This window comes from Maylandia zebra, linkage group LG11, assembly GCF_041146795.1.
Source record: "Maylandia zebra isolate NMK-2024a linkage group LG11, Mzebra_GT3a, whole genome shotgun sequence".
NCBI lineage: Eukaryota > Metazoa > Chordata > Actinopteri > Cichliformes > Cichlidae > Maylandia > Maylandia zebra.
The window spans coordinates 29,627,678-29,646,961 of record NC_135177.1 but is presented as its reverse complement, the minus strand read 5'-3'; the positions used below and the strand labels follow the sequence as shown (position 1 = coordinate 29,646,961).

Genomic DNA, 19,284 nt, shown 5'->3' with positions numbered 1-19,284 from the left:
ATGTAACCCACCTTTTCCTCCTATTTTACAAGTTTTTTGATTTCCTGTTCCTTTGTTTCTTTTTCATTATTTCCACCTATCCAGTCATCCTTCCATGCATCTGCTATACTGCAGATAAGTCTCACCTTTCCGTCACTGATGATGTCGAGGCGATGCCAGCGTCGGTCGGTGACAGTGGATTTGGGTGGAAACTGCAAAGTGAGTGTTCCTGATCCGTGGTTTATGCTCAGAGCTGGAACGCCGTTTCTCAACTCTGAATGGGGAGTTGAGAATATTATCTTTGTTTTCTCTTTTCCATCTCACGGTAAACACACATACGCATACACACACACACACACACACACACACACACACACACACACACACACACACACACACACACACACACACACACACACTACAGTGACCCAAATACAAAATCCCAACAGGCCTAAATAAACAATAAAGTCAAGTCTGTAAACATCAACATAACAAATGTGTAAAACAGGCTGGAAAATATGTTTAGAGCTCATAAAGTGAATTTTGAGGGCTGCCTTACTTAAGTTGATGTGTGCAGTAAAATTGAACACAGCTTTGGGTCATTTAATACCCACTATGACAAAAAAATATTCGTTTCTTGTGTCTTAAAAGTTGACGCATGCCCTGACATCACTTCTCCTTATTGCTACGTAAGCTTCTGGATCCCATCAACAACTGCAGTAAGCCACTTTATCAATTTTCTCTGTGTGAATCTCCCAATATCCTTTCATCTGCTGCTGTAAAATGTGTGGGTTTGTGTCTATGTGTGTATGACCTGATCAACCTCATAGTCACAATATTGGACATGTAAGTGCAAAAACGCTTCAGAGAGATCAATCCTGCAACTATCTTTGATTTTCCCCTCCCCGGACCACTGCAGCAACAGCCTGGGTTCAATAATTACATAACTTTAATGCCACAAGATTATGCAAGAAGTGTTCGAAAGGCCATCTGCAGGCTAATCCATCAGCACCACATTAGGGCCACTGGGAGCTGACATTAGAGTTTATGAAGCTCCTCATCCACTGAGAAACTGTCTATACAGCAGCAGATTGATGAACGCTTTGTGTTTGCTGAAAAGCAGGACCGGCAGCACGTTCCCATCAGCACTGTGAGATTAGTATGATTGTTATAGAGCTAGAAAGTTAAAATAATTTGTCAGCTTTCAGCAAAAGGGTACTGAAGTTCAAGCAGAATGTGTTTGCTGCAGCAAATGAGCCACTCTCAGAGACTTCTGCAAGCATTGCAATAATCACCTCTGCTCCTCATTTTTCTAACGCTTTGTTGGTTAATAGATGATTCTTTTTATCTATATCATACCAAACCTAGCTGAAAACTACAATGACTAGCTGATAGTCTAAGAGTTGATAAATAAAATCAGAGCCATCTGTACACTGAAATGTGCTGTTAGCTTTGAATCACGACAATCTCTTTGCTGGACCAACATGGTGGTTGTGTGGTCCAAAGCTTATGTACCAAAGTGTTGCACGTTTATATTTTTTATTTTGCGTTAAACTGAAAAGTTAAAGGACATCACAGGTCCAGTAAATGAAATGCATTAGCCACATCAATCATCCCAGAGCACACACTAAACCTAATAATTTAAATTTAATTTGATCATTTTCAGCCTTTGTTCTCACAAACACCTTCCAGAGAATTGATTAGATAAAGAATTATATTTAGACAGTGGAATTCAAAAGCCTTTACAGTAACGATCGAATCTAACCTCAAATCCACATATGTCATATAACAGTTCTGACTTCAGAACATCTACAGTACAATGTGCTACTTACCAAGAACATGAAGTTATAAGCTTTATAAACATGGAAGAAAACCCATTAGATCAAAGGCCTTACTGTATAAACTGTGTTCTAATGTCACCTAGTGCATAATGGAGCTGTTGTATAGCTGCATGTAATCAGTGGTGCATTTTCTGATTCTTTGTTGGTTTTGTCACTAAGTCTTAAGATGCAAAGAACACCAACAGAAGGTTAGTAAGGGTGACTGTAAATCATTTATTTATTAGACTCAACACTGGCTCACACTTTCATGTGTGTTTTTGCAGCTATTTAAGAGCACCTTTACTGTCATACTGACATATTCAGGCCAAAATTTCTACTTCCTTCCAAGTGGCTAACTTGAACTGAAATTACTAGATCTAGCCTTATTAGTTTATTTGAAAATACTGACTGTTTGATCTTCATAGATCTTCCGAGTAGAACTCTTTGGATTTGTGTTTTCATTGAGTTTGACTCCAGAGCAAAGAAAGTTAAGATGTTAACTCTTAATCTACAAAAGTAGAAGCTTTACACACGAGAGCCTCAGCGTGAAACTCACCAATGGCAATGAAGTCCTCCTGCTCCCCAGAGTGAACATTACCAAGCGGCCCGTTGTAGAGGAGCAGCCCATTGGCTGACTCAGCCAGGAACTCCAGGGAGATGTGGCTCTGATAGCAAGGTTTGATGGGAGGGAACCAGGCGTAACCCTGGCCGCCAAAGCTGTGTTTGGTCTGCTGACACTCGGGGCCGTCGTACATGGGAGGACACTTGCATCTGAGACAGAGAGTTAATCTACTTTATTTTCTAATTATATTATTTATTTTATTATATTTCTTATTAAAGACTTTTTACTGTCCATTAGTACTGCTGCAAAGCAAATTTCTTTTCTGACAGGTTGACAGGTGATTCACAGTATCTCATTATAAAGAAAACTTTTCCTTCGATAACAAGTTTCAAAGACACAGCACTTTAGAGACTCTACTTGCTGCAATCAGATAAGTGCAACAGTTCAACCTCCAGGTAACTGAAGGTTGAACTGGATCCTGGATGCATTATCATATGAAGAATTATATGGAACATGCAAAGACCCCTCCTTGGCTTACACCTACCGGTATCCCAATGGTCCGTCCTGGCAGGTGCCCCCATTGAGGCATGGGTTGACGGGGTAAGCAGAACAGGACAGGTGGACTGCCTCACGGCCCCGACAGCCACATTGCGCAGTCAAAGAGGCCGCCAGTGACACCAGAGAGATGTTACCAGAGCTGAGAGCCACCGGTGCCTGGCTGAATGAAACCTCATTGCTGCAACCTCCAGACTGGCTGCAGTCTGTGTATGGGCAGTCATCCACACCCACCTGAGAGATGGACACGCCCAGAATGGCCTCCAGCTAAAGGTGATAAAAAAAGGAGTTAAGACACAAACAGAGGAACTTTCAAAATATGATAAGCTAAAAATAGAGACAAACTATTAGATTAGATTAGATTAGATAGAACTTTATTAATCCCTCGGGTGGGTTCCTCTGGGAAATTCGATTTCCAAAAAAGCACAGCACCGACAGAAGTTACAGAGTTACAGAATATTATATATATATATATATATATATATATATATATATATATATATATATATATATATATATACACACACACACACACACACACATATATATAAATACAGAGACAATATAAATAAAATATACGAAGGGGATAAATAGAATAAATAGGAATAGAAATAAAAAGGAATAAAAATAAAAATACAAGTGAATTGCACATTTCAAGTATTGAGTCTATTGCACCGTTGACTATTTACAAAAGTATTGCACAAAAGGTATTGCACAGTGAGGTGAAGAGGCACTACAGCTTAGTTGTTCCCCCCTCCTTTGTCCTCCTGTTTCCCCTCCCTCTCCCCTCCAGGGAGGAGTTAAACAGTCTGATGGCGTGTGGGACAAAGGAGTTTTTAAGTCTGTTAGTTCTTGTCTTGGGGAGAAGCAACCTGTCACTGAACAGACTCTTCTGGTTGTTAATGGCCGTGTGCAGAGGATGTCTGGCATTGTCCAAAATGTCCATCAGATGTCCGGAGATGGACCCCAGAAAAGGAGGATGCTCTGAGGGACTGTTATGACACCACAGACTGGGATGTGCTCCTGAGCCCACATGGTGAGGACATAGAGGGGGCGACACACTGTCTTACAGACTACCTCAACTTTTGTGTGGACACGGTCGCCCCTGCTAAGACGGTACGGTGTTATCCTAATAACAAACTATATAATGAAACAAAAAACTAATGAGGGAAAGTAAAACAATGTTGAAACAAAGTAAAAATAGCATAGAGCAAAACGGAACCTCAGCTCAATCAAAGATAGATAACTCGAGATTTTGCTGAATAAACTGAAGAAACACTGCAAAAATGGGACAAAACTTCTCTGCAATGATCTGAAGGACTGAAAACAATCACTGGTAAATTTGGTTCTATAAATCACTGAAACATGAAGTGTACTTAGTTTTTCATGGAACAAAAACCTGTGAAAACAATTGACTGTAGAATATTTTGATATAGACAGGAGTTCACGATCAGCTCAAAGAGTGTACTGACCAGGTTCTGTGGCCCTTAAACCAAACCCAAATCAACAAGTCTCCATCAGTGTGCTCCACAATTGATATGAGGTGTTTGTGTTGATATCCTGTGTTTGTTTTTTGTCAAATGCGGTACTGTGCATTATTGCCAAACCCTGCCTTTGGTCATCTGTCCAAGAGGCTTGTCTTTTGTGTAGATGCAACTTTTCAAAACTAAACTGCGCTACCATGTTCTTTTCAGAAAGAGGTTTTCACTTGGAAAGCCTGACAAACAAGCCATATTTGTTCAATCTTTTTATAACGTTACTGTCATGAACTTGAACATTTAACATTCTACCCAAGGCTGTGAAGTCTCAGATGTAGTTCTTGTAGTTTCTCTGAACATTTCAGAGCCTGACCCTAGGGAAGATTTTTTGGGATTCCTGCTGCTAGGAAGATTGTGGCACTGTCTTAATACACACCTATAACACACCTTCTGTAGTTTCATTTGCTTCTGCAAGTGTAGCGATTTCTAAAAGAAACAATAAATGTGTACTTAGTTTTTTATAGGACTGCTCAGGTGAAAACTTTATTTTCCACATTGTAGGATTGTAGGTATCCTCGAAACTAGGATAAGCTTGGCTAACCAAAACTAAAACAACCATGAAGCTAAAATTTAAGCTGGCGTTTGGTCCAAACCCATGGACCAAGGTTTCATACCTTGGCATTTTTTGTCTTTGATTAAACTGATGAGTCCAATTCAGTTAGGTATAAAGCTGACCTATGATTAAGCAGAGGAAACAAAACTAAAGCTGAAATGAAGATAAAAAATGGCACACAACTAATTAAAAATCAAATATAAGCCCATCAAGACAGATTAAGTGCTGTGTCGTTAAACTTCAAATAAGACTAAGTACTGTGTGTGAAATGAGTGAAACTAAAACTAGCATGGGGGGAAAGCAAACTCAAACTAACAGCATTGAAGTCATGAGCTCTGTTTGAACATATTAGAGAATTTCAGAGAATGACAGGAAACGTCTTTGATCTGATGTCTACCTGCATCAGTGAAATGTGAATTTACTCTATTTCCCTTACTGTTATTTATGCACTTTGGTGTTTCTCTGTCATTTTCCCTTCCTCTTAAAGTTTTGCTGTCATTTGCTTTCCGTTGCCAAATTCACTCGCTTCCCTGCTTGTCATCCTGATTCTTTTCTCTCGTTTTGTTACTTTTTTGGAGGGGGGGTAGGGGGTGAGAGGTTTTCATCAGAGTCCCTCAGGGTTTCCTGTCTCTCTCCAACTGTGTGTATTTCTTTTTTTTGGAGTTTAGCTATTCAGCTGACACTCTCATCCACTGTGACTTACACTCCCCAGGCACGGCTTTAGATTTTGGCTCCAGAGCCAGTTTCAACATCGTCTTTTTTCGTGATGACTTTGTATCTCTCTGACATTTTTGTTCTAAATCAGCCAAGACACTTTTCCTCTTAACCCTGAGATAATTAAAGACGTACCTTTCATCTTCAGCATTTGATGGAAGTTATTTTAAATCATGCTGTGTTATTTATACTTTAACTAATTTTTATTGTTGTAGGTGCTGATTAGGCTTTTGAGCCAAGCTGCATTAAAGCTGGAGATGTGCTAACTATCTGTGTCTTGACACTTTGACAGGATTTATGTTAGCTTCAATATTTGAACAATATTTGCATCTCTGGTAATATGAAGGCTTTTCTAAACACACAATGTGTAGTTTGTTTTGCAGTTATGCCTTAACATGAGCATTATGCACAAAGTAAAACTAAAACACTGCTAATACCCTGCTGTAGAAGGCAACAGTGTAGAAAATTTGTATACTTCAAGAAAATCATCAAGACACCCCGACAGCTATGTAACCAAAGTGGGAAGGAATTATGTACTTATGTGTTATACTTCTACAACTAAGCCTAGTTAATCAGCAGTAATGCCACCAGGCAATTATTTAAACCTTGATTGAAATGAACTTTACTTTCAGGATATTAAAAAAAAAGTGTATTTATTGCATAAACAGTCACAATATGATAATAAAACACATGCAATAAGGTGTTAAAGGTTGTTTTTCTCATCTTCCTTTCAGCTTCCTTTGACTGTTTTGTTTTTCTCTTATACTGTCTCTGGTGTTATGTATTTATTCCCAGTGCTGTAGTGTTTCTGTGTATATTATCAGTATTATTAAACACTATTATTTAATCATTGAGTGAAATAGCTTTCTGGTGTAATTTCCTGCACTGTTTCCTTCATGTGAGCATATGTACAGTAATATTGATTCACTTTATCCCCCAGCATATAGCTACCCCTTCTTGAGGCTGAACCAGATGTTTCTTCCTGCTAAAAGTTTTTTTCCCCCTCCCCACTGTTACCAAATGCTTCTTTATACAGGTTCGTCTGAGTGTTGGGGTTTATCTATATTATTTTTGGGTCTTTACAATATAAAGTGCCTTGAGGCGACTGTGGTTGTGATTTGGCGATGTATAAATAAAAGTGAATCGAATTAAACAGAACCAGAATTAACTGAACTGAATCGAGCTGTGTGTATAAACTGATATCTGTACAGACATGTATTACGACAATACATTACACATTTCTGTAGCTATCTTTTGCTCCATTGTCAGTAATATTAGATGGTTTTGTTTTAGTAATATACTTTTCAGTTTTTGCTCATATTTTGGTTTTATTGGCCACTTGGAAGCAGAAGTAAAACTAAATACAAATTATGAACCCCATAGTGCATATAGTAACTGAAGATGTTAATGTGAACTGCAGTTATATTACAGTATGCTACAAATCTCTCTTTCTCCTAATAGATTTATTCACATTATTGCTTTGCCAGTGTCATAACTTTTATGCAGTCTTTTAAACAAGACGTCAGCTGAGCGACAGCTGACAGTTAGATATTTGATCTAGCTCGGCTGTCTATGTTTGCGCAAGTGTGTTTATTTAATATGCATATTTATATGATTCACCAACTGCCATCATCTGCCTGCCTGTCACAGAAATGAGATCAGAAGCAGCTCCCAATGCTTTAATGGTATATTTTCATATAAAAGTATACAAGTGTGTACATATGCACGCAAGTATGTGCGTGCATATGTGGGTGTATCACTGAAGAGAGACATGCTGAAGCAACATGTCCACATATTAATGTATGATCAATTTTTCACCTTTCCTGGCATGTGGGTGTGCATGAGTGTGAAATGGTTTACACTTTGTGCTAAATGTCTCTGCCTGTTGAACTGCACATATGAATATGTGAATGTAACATGTAACTGAGTGTAATTAATGCATCATTAATCCTATGGCTGAAGATGTAAACTGGATGGCTCATTTTTCCCGTCAGTTCACCACGTTTACGTTTTCACACTTCACCTTGCTTCACTTTATTTAGCTTTTGCACAATTATCTGTTTGCTTGTTGGATTGGGGCACTTCCTCTTTGATTTTCCCGACCGAAGAGAAAGTAAGTTCCTGAGATTTCCAGTAACAAAAATCACAAATTAGCCGTTGAAGGTTTTGGATTAAATAACTGGTTTTTAACTTACAAAGAAAAATGTAAATAATGGATTTTTTTTAAACATCAAAAATGTGCTCAAGAAATGCCACCTTTCAACTGAAACACTAGAGAGAGTGGAAAAAATGCCAAAAAGTATAATAATTTAACATAATTTATATTCCTACATTTAAATAGTTTAAAGTGTATTTTCCAGACTCTAAGTCTTTCCTCACCTTGGCCTTGTTTGCTGCCACGTAGCCGTGCAGTTTCTCAGCCTTGTAGTAGGGAGAGCCGTGGGCAGCAAACCAAACATTAAGCGCCCTCCCACCATGTTTGCTGGCATCACCCACAGAGAAGATCTGGACGTTTTCCGGCAAAGTCTGCAGGAGTTCAGCCAACGTCAGACCCAGACGGGAAAAGCGACTCTTCTCACCTCCACCACTACTACTGAAAAACTCCTCCACTGTCAGGTCTGGAAGAAGAAGAAGGAGGGGAGGAGAACAGATTTGTTTACTAGCTTCAAAAATCACCATGGGAAATTAGAGGCAGCATAAAAAGCAGCGGACAGACAGAAATATCCTGATACTACAAGTTGAATGAAAAGGTGAATAAAACAGAAGGAAAAAAGGGAAGAGACAAGAAAGTCTGAAGAGATGGAGCTGAAAATAAACAGCAGGGAACACAAGAGATGATAGAAGAAGAGGAGCAGGGAGTTATTTCCAATATTGCGTCTGTGTGCCAATGCTGATGGAGCCTGATCGAGCTGACAGCCCTGAAACTGAGACCCTGAAGCACTGTGCCACATCGACAGTCACAGGAGGGTGTAAATGTGCGTCTTGTGTCAGTGCGCTGAGATGTTGTTAAGTCATTTGACTAACAACTGTTTTGTTTGAGGTTAACAAGTGTATTTTCATATTTTAACAATCTGACATCTTCACTTTGGGACTCACTGCTCAGGCGGATGGAGGCAGCACGCTGCAAGGCAACGTGGTGCAGCTCTGTGACGTCTACTTGGGCGGTGGAGGTGACGTCTGGCCAGGTGCTGTCGGATACACGAACCTGCAGGTGGTATGAGCCGGGAGGAGTTCCCTCCCTAATACTGAGCTGACCTGAGCTCTGGTTCAGACTGAACAACCTGAGAGAGCGAAAGAAAGATTAGTTTGACTTATTTTCTGTTGCTGCTTAGAATTATATTTGTTAAAATACATCATATCTGCTTCTTTCTTGCATAAGAAGCGGGTGCTATTTTCAGTCCCAGCAAAAAAAGTGTGTGTACCGTTTCGGATTTTTGATTTATGTATGTTACATAAATACTTATGTCTGGATTTCCAAAAAAAAGCAGTGCAGAAATACACTTTATTAACCTCTTCCACTCTGGAGGTCTGTTTGCAAGGAACCATTTATTATCTGTCTATTAAGGGTATGATGGATAGGTTGGATATTATAATTGTTGAGCAGAATTCCTGCTGCAGAAAATGCATTAGTTCAAGGACTTATTGTTATAAGGCAAATACAAATTCAGACATTTCAGCTGTTCCTTGTGCTTGGAAAACCAAACACATTCATAAAGTTCCCAGTGAAATCTTCAATCCGGATAAAATCTTTCTCAGATGGGATTTGTCAGATCAAACTCTGACCAGATGGAGGTCAGCTGTTGAACATGGATCCAGGCCGGTGGGGGGGACTCTTGATCTGGAAAACTCTGGCAATCTCTGCTCTGCTGCACTACAGAGTGGATCCCAAACCTTGTGGAGAACATGTGCCGCTGGCTCATGTTAATATTTAACCTCTTCACACTGAAGTGACCTTCAGAGCTCAGACTAGACCAATTAATTAAGCGTTACTGAACTGAGGCCAAAATGAGTCTGCGGACGGTGCTTGTGCTGCCGCTACAAAACAAGCTCTCATGTACCGTCTCCTGGAATACCGTCACGCTTGAGAGATTTCCAAACATGTCAAAGCACTTCACAGACAGGAAACAAATGAAAACATAGCATACCGATCAATTCCAAACAAATCGCTGTCTGCTGAGGCAGAATGCTGAGGTTTTCTGGTTATTTTGTGCGTTTTGTGATTTACTGAATGTCCCCAAATAGCACTTTTTTTTTTTTAGCTTTGACATGTTTTTAGCCCAGCACGGTGGCACGGTGGTTAGCACTGTTGCCGCACAGCAAGAAGGTCCTGAGTTCAATTCCACCATCAGGCCGGGGCCTTTCTGTGTGGAGTTTGCATGTTCTCCCCGTGTTTGCGTGGGTTCTCTCCGAGTACTCCGGCTTCCTCCCACTGTCCAAATGGATGGATGTTTTTAGCCCCTCGGGCTCCTTCACCTTACCAGAACGCTTTTTCATATTTTCCCCTAGATTGTATCTTTTTATATGTAAATAACATTCAACCTAAAGCTGATCTATACTGTGAACAAACTGCTATCTGCTGTATGCTCTGATGAGGGGCGGCAGTTCAGGAGCATCTATGGTAATTCTCTCTCTCGTGGTTCCTTTGTTCTCGGCCATTTCTTGTCGTCTCTTGTCGTCCCTCTTTACAGGTATCTCATTAGAAGAAAAGGTGTCAGGGAGCGCAATCAGGCTCTCCTTTCAATGGGTCCGCGTGAAACCTTGCCTCATCAAACAAAATGAGTGCGCCCTCGCCGTGCTTCACTGGGAATTTTCAATACCGCTGGTTATGAAGTATTAATAGCACTGTTCCTGACAAGTCAGATCCCCTTTTCTATCTCTCTCCTTCCTGTCCTCTTCCCCTTCATTCTCTTTCACTCTTTCTTTGTTTCCCCCTTCAAACTGCCTGTTTCTCTGTCCCAATTTTCCTTTCTCCCCTTTGTCGCGCGGCACCTTTGTACTGTCTCTCCCTCTTTATTTTAAATCTGTCAGCTCCTGTGCAGCTCTTTTATTTTCTCTCTTTTTCTCTTGTGCATTTCTTGCTGCTGCGTGTCACATGAGAAGGGACACTTTAGCAGGGAATCTTTTCTGTATTAGTCCCAACACATCGTAAAACTACTTTACATCTGTCGTTCTCTGGATTCTTTCATCCAAAACTGGTCATAATATGCTCAACAGGAGTGTGTAGATTGGTCCAAATCACACTGTATATTGTGATATTGTGCATACATCTTTAATCCCAACAAAAAACATCGTCTTGTCATTCATGTTTTAATTGTTTCATTCCTTGTTCAGAGTTTCGTGAGCTGTATTCTACATTTACGTTGGTTTTCCAGTGGAAGGTGCAAACGGTACAATTTTACATTTTGGATATATTTTATAGTCTTATTGTGCAAATTAAAATCAAAAGGAACATCAGGTTTGCATTATTATTTAATTATGAGTAGTACGTTAACTAGATGAATAAACAAACAGATTTGAAATGTCACTGCTTACTTAGGATATCGCACAACCACAATCCTAAGCTACAAAGGAATACATTGAAACTGCAGCCTGTCTGGAGTCATAAAAAATGCATTTGCCTGCCTAAAACAAAGCAGCATTTCCATTTGAGAACATTCAAAATGTTTAAAAGAACCAGCCTGTATCTGTTTCCATCTCTTCTCTTCATCATGAATCTCTTTCCTGTCCTCAAAGTGTTTACACGCATGATTCTCTGTGACTTAAGCTGAACTCCAGACAAGGTCCAGACGATCAGGTAAGGACATTATCTGAAGTTGCACTTCCTCACATTTAGAGCACTAAAGCAGATCATATCAGATGTGTTTGCACTGCTGGAAATTCTCATCTTGAGGACGATTACATGAAGATTTACTTTAAAGGGGTGAAGGGTCAAAAACTATTTAATGCTTGATCTAACTGCCATGAACGTTTGTGTTCTCACATATGCCTCAGCTGGGGAAGGACTAGAAAAGTTCAGGGCTGCAGTGCATGTGGGAAAATGGCCTTATTCAAATTTTTCTTCTACTTCTTTTCCTTCCTGTCTTTTCTTTGTTTTGTCTTTAATTGTGATTTAATTAAAAGAATCTTTCTCTATATTTTCAATATTATTGCCATACTTCTGACTTTATCTATATCTCCTTCTTTTTCTTTTTGCATTACTTAATTTATCCATCTGTGCTTTCACCTCCATCACTCTCTTTCTGCAAGTCACCTTTCAGGCATCTCAGAGTTTTCAGCTGATGAGATCAAAGTACCTGGTTGGTTTGCCTTCAAAACGGTACACTTTCTCACTCCAGTCATCAAGGTCGGGGGATTGAACTTGTCCGAGCACTGTCGTCTGGAGAATACCTGTCAGGAGGTGGGAAAAAAAAAAGAAACAAAAAAGTCCAAAAATGTATAAGCTTTGAGAGGAATTAGTTTTGAGCACAAAGGGTCCCTCCGGTACAATCCAAATATTAAGAGTGAAGGAAAAAAAGTAGAGGCTTCTTTAAGGAGATAAGGTGACGGGCAATGCCTCATTGGCACACACGGTCATGGTTTGACGGCACAGCAGTAATATGTTCACGCATTAGTTTCCCCCTCTTCCAAAAAAAGCTGAACACAGCTCTGTAATCTCTTTAGCCGTGAAATCAGCTGCCTTTTAAAAAAGCCTCCTGTTTATGTGCTCATCAAACCCGGGACTTAAGCTGGTCTTAATTGTTTGCTTCATGGTATGTTGTTAAGGTACGTGATGGATTCATATTAGCAGGTTAATGCACTTTCATGTGGAAAGGCCCCCGAGAGGGAATCCACTAAAAATACATTACAGAATACCTTAGTTTTTCCAGCAAATTACAGAGGGCCGACAGATGGTATGAAACGCTAAATAAGTGATGTGGGCTGGAGCAGGAGGCTGTGAGCAGTCGACTGTGACAAGTACAGTTTTAACAACATGAGTGGAGAGCGCTCAGAAGGTGGTGGGAGGGCAACTCGTTCTCACTCCCAACACGTTACATACTGACGCTTGGTCAGGACCTGCAGGTGTCACATGTTAAAACATACTGGGTAACGCTTTAGTGTCATTTTTCAATATTGAAGGCAGTCTGGCGGACTTTAAAAAGTCCCTAAATGTCAGAAGGAGACAGCAAGAGACCATAATTAAATGTGCTCCGCTGTTGAAGGACGCATCAATATGGTGACCAAGAAAACTGAGGAGATGCTTGCTGCAAATGGGAGAAGTTTGACTTGTAATGTGTGGTTAATGCTGTGAAAGAGCATAAAACACAATCTGTTCCTAAACCTAAATAGTGACAGAACAAAAAGGCAGGCATCTCAGATTTGTTGTAAATGATAAATGGTGATATATAGCGCCTTTCTACCTCAAGTCTCATTTACCCAATCACACACATTCATACAGAGCTTAATCTATACCTAGCTTCCTAACATTCGCACACATACTCGCCCTTCGATGAATGCATCTGGGGCAACTTGGGGTTTAGCAACTTGCCTGAGGATAATTCGGCATGAGGCTGGAGAAGTTGGGGATCGACCGAGCTACCCTCCTGGTTGTAGTTGTGTGATTATGCCTTCTACCAGCTCAACTGCATCCTTATTTTTTTCTTATGTGGAAAAATGAAAGTACGGGTGAAGACCCTAAACACTGCACTGAAAAATGGCACTAAAGGGCCACTCAGTGCATTAAACGCTTGATGTGAGGAGATTTTTATGTGATAGGGTGGGATAATAGAGACCTAAAGGTTTAAAAAGAAACCATGCTGAATCCCTCAGAGTGACCAGGGAACTTTTAACTGGGACAATATAATATAATACATTATGTTCTGGGGTAAAGGCGTGTTCAAGCAATAGTACACCCAAACTTTCTCCAGTGGAGTGTAAAATACTAGACTGAACGGTGAGACTCTAATGAAAGAAAAATCCAAAATCAAATGAATGTCTAAATTTTGTGGATACAAACAGCACACATTTATTTAAACATCGTGTTTTCATCAATTTCCAGTTTTCAATCAGTTTTCATCAGTGTGCAGCTAGTTTACATTTATTTTACACTGGTTCACTTTGATGCCTCACTAAATCAGAGAAAAGCCTGGGGCCAGTTTCACAGTTTTTGCAGCTACTGTTCACACCACAAATGTTAGCAGCATTATGTTTCACAAATTACAGATAAATTTACAGACCCTACAGGGCTCTTGCATGCTTACTGTTTTTACAAATGAAAAGCATCGCGATGAACAAAAACACTTTGTTTTCGCAAATCACATTGTGCATTCGGCACATTTAGTGAAACATGCCCACGTTTAATTTTCTCTGTTCGGGGACAACAATGAGATCACTGAATGAAAATGTCATAGATGCAACAGATGAATAGTGGTGAACAATGAAAAACTTGCCGTCACATCTAAAATCAACCCTTTTTTTTGACACAACACGCTTCATGTGATCTGTGTGTAGTTTTATTTGATCATGGCCATAAAAAAAAAAACTTTTTTTTCACAGACTAGGACTTCAGAACCTATTTTCATAAACCTCAGCAAACTCTGTAGCTTTGATCATGGACATTTGGAACCAAATTATGTAATAATATATAGGTTTCATGGAGCTAGTCTCAAAAATTAAGCATTGGAAACCTCATTGAATTAGATAAAAACAAAACATACCTTCATAACTGTAGACAATAAAGTTGGTGTGTCCAGGTGAGTGGGGATGATCATTCCTGTCGCCGATCACAACTGTCAACGTGCTAGTAGAGCTCATTGGAGGAGAGCCGCTGTCAATCATGAGAATTGGGAGGCGGTACTCCTTCTGCCGCTCACGATCAAAAGCGCGGAGCGCGGTGATGGCTGCGCTTCCGTTCCGAAAGTCCGTCAGGTTAAAGTTGGTGGCGTCTGAGGTGAGCATCAGAAGCCGTATGGAAAATGGCCCACTGTTGGTGGAGGTGTCGCGATCGGTGGCATGAAGGAGCAAGGAGGTTTCATTCATTTTCACTGGCTGAGGTGCAGCTGTGTTCTCCCAAACAACAGGCTTGTAGGGGACCTCAAACTCTGGCCCGTTGTCGTTAACATCAAGTACAGTCACCACAACAATGGCAGTGCCAGTCAGGAGGGGACTCCCTGCATCTGTAGCCAAGACCATGATCCTGTGCTGTGAAATTTTCTCCCTGTCCAAAGAATCAGCAACTACAACCCAACCAGACTGGTCCACCAGGAACTGATTGTAGGGATCTGACTCTTTGGATATACTATAAGAGAAACGCCCATTTTGGCCAGAATCTAGATCAGAAGCTGTAACTTGAGCAACAATTGTCCCCACTGGCACATCTTCAGACATAGCTGGTGACTCATAGAATTGTGGAAAGAAGACAGGAGGATGGTCATTGGAGTCTTCCACTTGAATGAGACAATAGGCGAGGCTGAAGAAATCGGCATCTTCGGCCTTCAGGGTCAGATTGAAAGTCCTTTCGTTAGGCTTCTCAAAGTCAACTTTCTTCTTAAGTTTTATTACGCCACGTCGATTCACTTTGTCTGTCTCCACAAAGAACTTTCTGTTTTCATCACCACCTACAATGCTGAAGGTTACCACAGCATTCTCGCCCTCATCTCCATCTGTGGCAGAAACTACAAGAACCTCGCTATTCACCTCAAGGTCCTCAGTCACCTGATCAACACATAGAAGTAAGTGATCTATTTACATGCATCACTGGTAAAATAAATGTAAATGTTTAAAGAAGGTTAGCGAGGTTGACTCACCTGAGTATTGTAGAGTCTCTGAGTGAAGATGGGTGGATGGTCATTGACATCTGAAACCATAATGGTGGCTGTCCCTGTCCCTGCCAAACTCCCTCCATCACGGGCCTCCACCACTACCAGATACCGGTCCTCCATCTCCCTGTCCAGAGAGCGTAGTACTGTGTAGATGGTGCCCGTAGTGGCATTGATAGAGAACAGGTTGAGGTTGATCTCGTTGCGAATGTTCTTGATGATGCTGTATGTGAGCAAGGCATTCCTGCCCTCATTGGGGTCATCCAGATCCATGGCACGCATTTCCATGACGGATGTGTCTGCAGGTGAATTTTCAGGCACTTGACCAACAAAACAACCATCTACTTCCAGTGCTGGGCAGGGGAAGAAGGGAGCATTGTCATTGATGTCTCTGACTTCTAAAAGTACATCAGCAAATCCTGTGAGACCTGCCCCTCCCTCATCTGTGGCGAGGACAAGGAATCTCCAGGCAGGGCGCTCCTCGCGGTCCAGTCGACGTTGAGCATAGATTCGTCCAGTGCGCTCATCAATGGTAAACTCACCACCAGCACCCTGGCCATGGAGGGAATAGCGAAGAGCACTCTGGTCAGCTTCCTGATCGGGATCTGTAGCTGATACCTACAAAATTTACACAGAAATATAACAGTAAAATAAAATCTAAAATTCTCAAAACACTGAGTTTGTAGTTCAAATTAAAAATTAAAGATCAAGCTTGCTGTTTTAGTCACAGTGTTACTAGAAATTTCCAGGTGATATAAAGCACTGTGTAAATGTTTCCCCTGATTTCTTTCAAGGAGCCAGGCTTTCTGGAAATATTTTAAAGTGGTCTTAAGCAATAGTTCTCCAGGCTTTCTGCACACTGGCTGCTTCTTCACTCATTTTCAATCCACTTCTTGTACCTGATCATTTTCAGATGATTGTTTTTTTTTTCCTAAGCCAATGAATATTAGAATAGAATAGAATTAGAATTCAACTTTATTGTCATTGCACATGTCACAGGTACAGGGCAACGAAATGCCCTGTACCTGTGACATTTAAGCATAACAAAGCCCATCTATAACTCCATGGATGAACCAGTGTTGCATACACACATAACGGATAGCTTAGCAAAGAACTATCTTTGGGCACATTTTTTAACTAGCAGTCTGCAAAAACTGCAGGTTCTGTGATGGTTTGGGTTTGCATTTCAGTTACTGTTGTTGGGGATTTTGTCAAAATTTGTCAGAATTTTGAACGCAGAAAAACACCATCAGATTTTCATTTACACATTGCCTTCTAGCCTGTCTGATTGGAAATAGTTTCATTTTTCAGCATGGCAATGGTCGCAAAGTCACTGCCAGTGCAATAAAATATACCTAGATGGAAAAACAAACAATGGAATTTCCCCAGAGTCTGGACCTCAACATTACTGAAGCAGAATAGAAGGCAGCCAACATCTAAAGAAGAGGTTTGAATGTCCTTGAAGAAGCCTGAAGACCACTTAAAGAAATGATGAGAAAGCTTGGCTAAGAGAGTTCAGGTTGTGTTGAAATATAAAGGTGGCCATACCACAATATCAATATTGTTAACATCACAGTATTACCAATACTAATGGTCCCTCACATTAATATCCTAAAGTATTATGTTGTTAAGCGTAAATAAACATATTCATTCCTAACTTTTTCATTTACCAGGAGCACATACTTTAACAGATACCATTATTGTTAACTGCTATGGTTTACCTTAAGGAACTGTTTTAAAATTTGATGTTTCACAGAGCCTTTGACAACCTGTTTCTGCACGAGATGACAAAATTTATGTCACCCAGATTCCTCTGGACACACAGATGCATGAACTGTATTCTGGGCTTTAAGCCAGATGCTGCATTTTATAACATCAGATCTTTATTCAAATTATTTGAAGTGCTTTTGTGTATGAAATGCTGACTAGTCCCCATTTTTAAATTGGAAAAGTGGAAAAAGGGCTGAAAATGTCTTCAGAATTAAAGCACGAAACTTATTGCAGACTTACTAATCAAGCTTTTGATGATGTTGAAAATAATTTTAAACTTAAAAAATTACAAATACATAAAAAATAATCATCAAAAAACACCAACTGAACATTTCCTTGTTAAAAAAGTGGCTTCATTATAGAAGGACTGCAGCAAAAGTTAATCGCAAGCTGTCACATTTGTCGTCGCAAGTCCATTCAATAACATTTTTTTTCTTTAAAGAAACAGTTTTTTTTATTGTTCTTTTATACATCAGGCAGTTTCTTATTAAAAAAGCTGAACTGCTTGTTCATTATGTACAAATGTCAAGCCCAACAAATAGGACACGAGGCAGGGAGCTGATTGCAGCAGCTGCCCCTGCACAAGGGGACTTGCCAACACAGGAATAAACATTTCTCAGTTGCTTTGTCCTGTTTGCTTAATTAACCAGCCTTCCTGCTATCTCTCTGAACAAGGGGACAAGAGCAGCAGAAACGAGACGAGCTCTCACATCTGTCAAGGAGACACACAATGCAATTAAAAGTTAATAGACACAGACAAAAGCAAGAAAAAGTACACTTTTACCCTTTCTCTTCCTCTTTTCTCACCAGAGGGTTTGTTTACAGAAGGCTTTGAAGTCATCCCCCCTTCCTCCCTTCCCCAGCCACCTCCCCCATGTGGGTTCTTTGCATTTCTTGACAACGTGATGCAGGTACACAATATTGAAGATGAGCAGCCGCGGCACCGCAGAGCAGGCTGCTGCGCAGGTGAAGTCAAAAAATATTCATTTCAAATTGGATTTTCCCCTCTGTTCGCTATCTGCTGAATTATATTTGAGGGCAAGGGCTGAAAGTGGCGGGCATTGAGGGAGGCCCTGGTCGCCGCGTAGCAGAAAAAACTATCGAGAGCGTTAGAGAGGAACCAAACGCACATCAAATCAATTCCAGCAGGCGAGGGGAAGTAGGCCCAGGTTGAGGGCTTGGTGACACATGCCTCTCTGACAGAGATTACTTCCCTGGCCTCCCAGACGCGCTTCCACCTTTTTAATCTGATTTAGCTTGGCGGCACATGCATATTACTGTGAATTACCGGTGATAGGTGTGACGAAATGAAAGCCACAGGAGGAGGAGGCTGACTCTGACTTTTCTGAAGCAACTTTTCAAATGGCAGGCAGTTCCTGTCAGGAGGTTTTGGTTGGTTAAACACTGGCGCCTCTGTCAGCTAATATTGTGCTAACCAATTTCATACATGTGCGATGTGTTAGTATGTGGTCACTTGATCTCAGGTAGGTTTTTGCTCCAGGCTAATACAGCTCGATGTTCCTAATGTAACAAACACAATTAGGTTTGTTTCCAGTACATCTGATACATTTTCACATATTGTTCATATAAACACTAACATTTTCACAATAAACTCCTTTATCTTAAAGGTATGTTTGGGAGGTGCTACTTTCTCAAGTTTATATGTTAAACAGTTTCATCTGGACTGAGTGGACATGTGATCAGTGCTTAAGGCTAGAGGCTAAAGCTAATGGCTAACAGTTACAAAAAAAATGAAAACATGCCATCAATCCATCCATTCATGTGTTTTGTAGTTACGCTGTATATGGTCATAAATTGACTAATCCATTATTTTGTTGTGTGAAAAGAGTAAAAACTTGGCACTTATTAGTAGTGGAAAACAAAGAGAACTTAGCTTAGTCTGGCTCTATTTGGGGTTCTTGGCTGAGCTCAGCTCTGTTTATGGGAGTTTCCTAAGAGCAGCCAATCAAATTCAGCTTAAACCGTTTGTAAGAATTTG

At 40.4% G+C, this 19,284-nt stretch overlaps 1 protein-coding gene across 1 annotated transcript in view; it reads right to left on the bottom strand.

Annotated features, from left to right (window-relative positions):
• Positions 1–19,284, bottom strand: part of si:dkey-22o22.2 (neural-cadherin) — a 138,630-nt gene that overhangs the window by 11,668 nt on the left and 107,678 nt on the right. Inside the window, exons 18-25 of the mRNA XM_004551080.3 lie at positions 15,504–16,133; positions 14,415–15,411; positions 12,015–12,108; positions 8,818–9,002; positions 8,101–8,339; positions 2,906–3,183; positions 2,356–2,570; positions 126–253 (exon numbers count right to left, since the gene is read on the bottom strand). Of these exons, the coding sequence (XP_004551137.3) occupies positions 126–253; positions 2,356–2,570; positions 2,906–3,183; positions 8,101–8,339; positions 8,818–9,002; positions 12,015–12,108; positions 14,415–15,411; positions 15,504–16,133 (2,766 nt within the window). The remainder of the gene's footprint in view (positions 1–125; positions 254–2,355; positions 2,571–2,905; positions 3,184–8,100; positions 8,340–8,817; positions 9,003–12,014; positions 12,109–14,414; positions 15,412–15,503; positions 16,134–19,284) is intronic.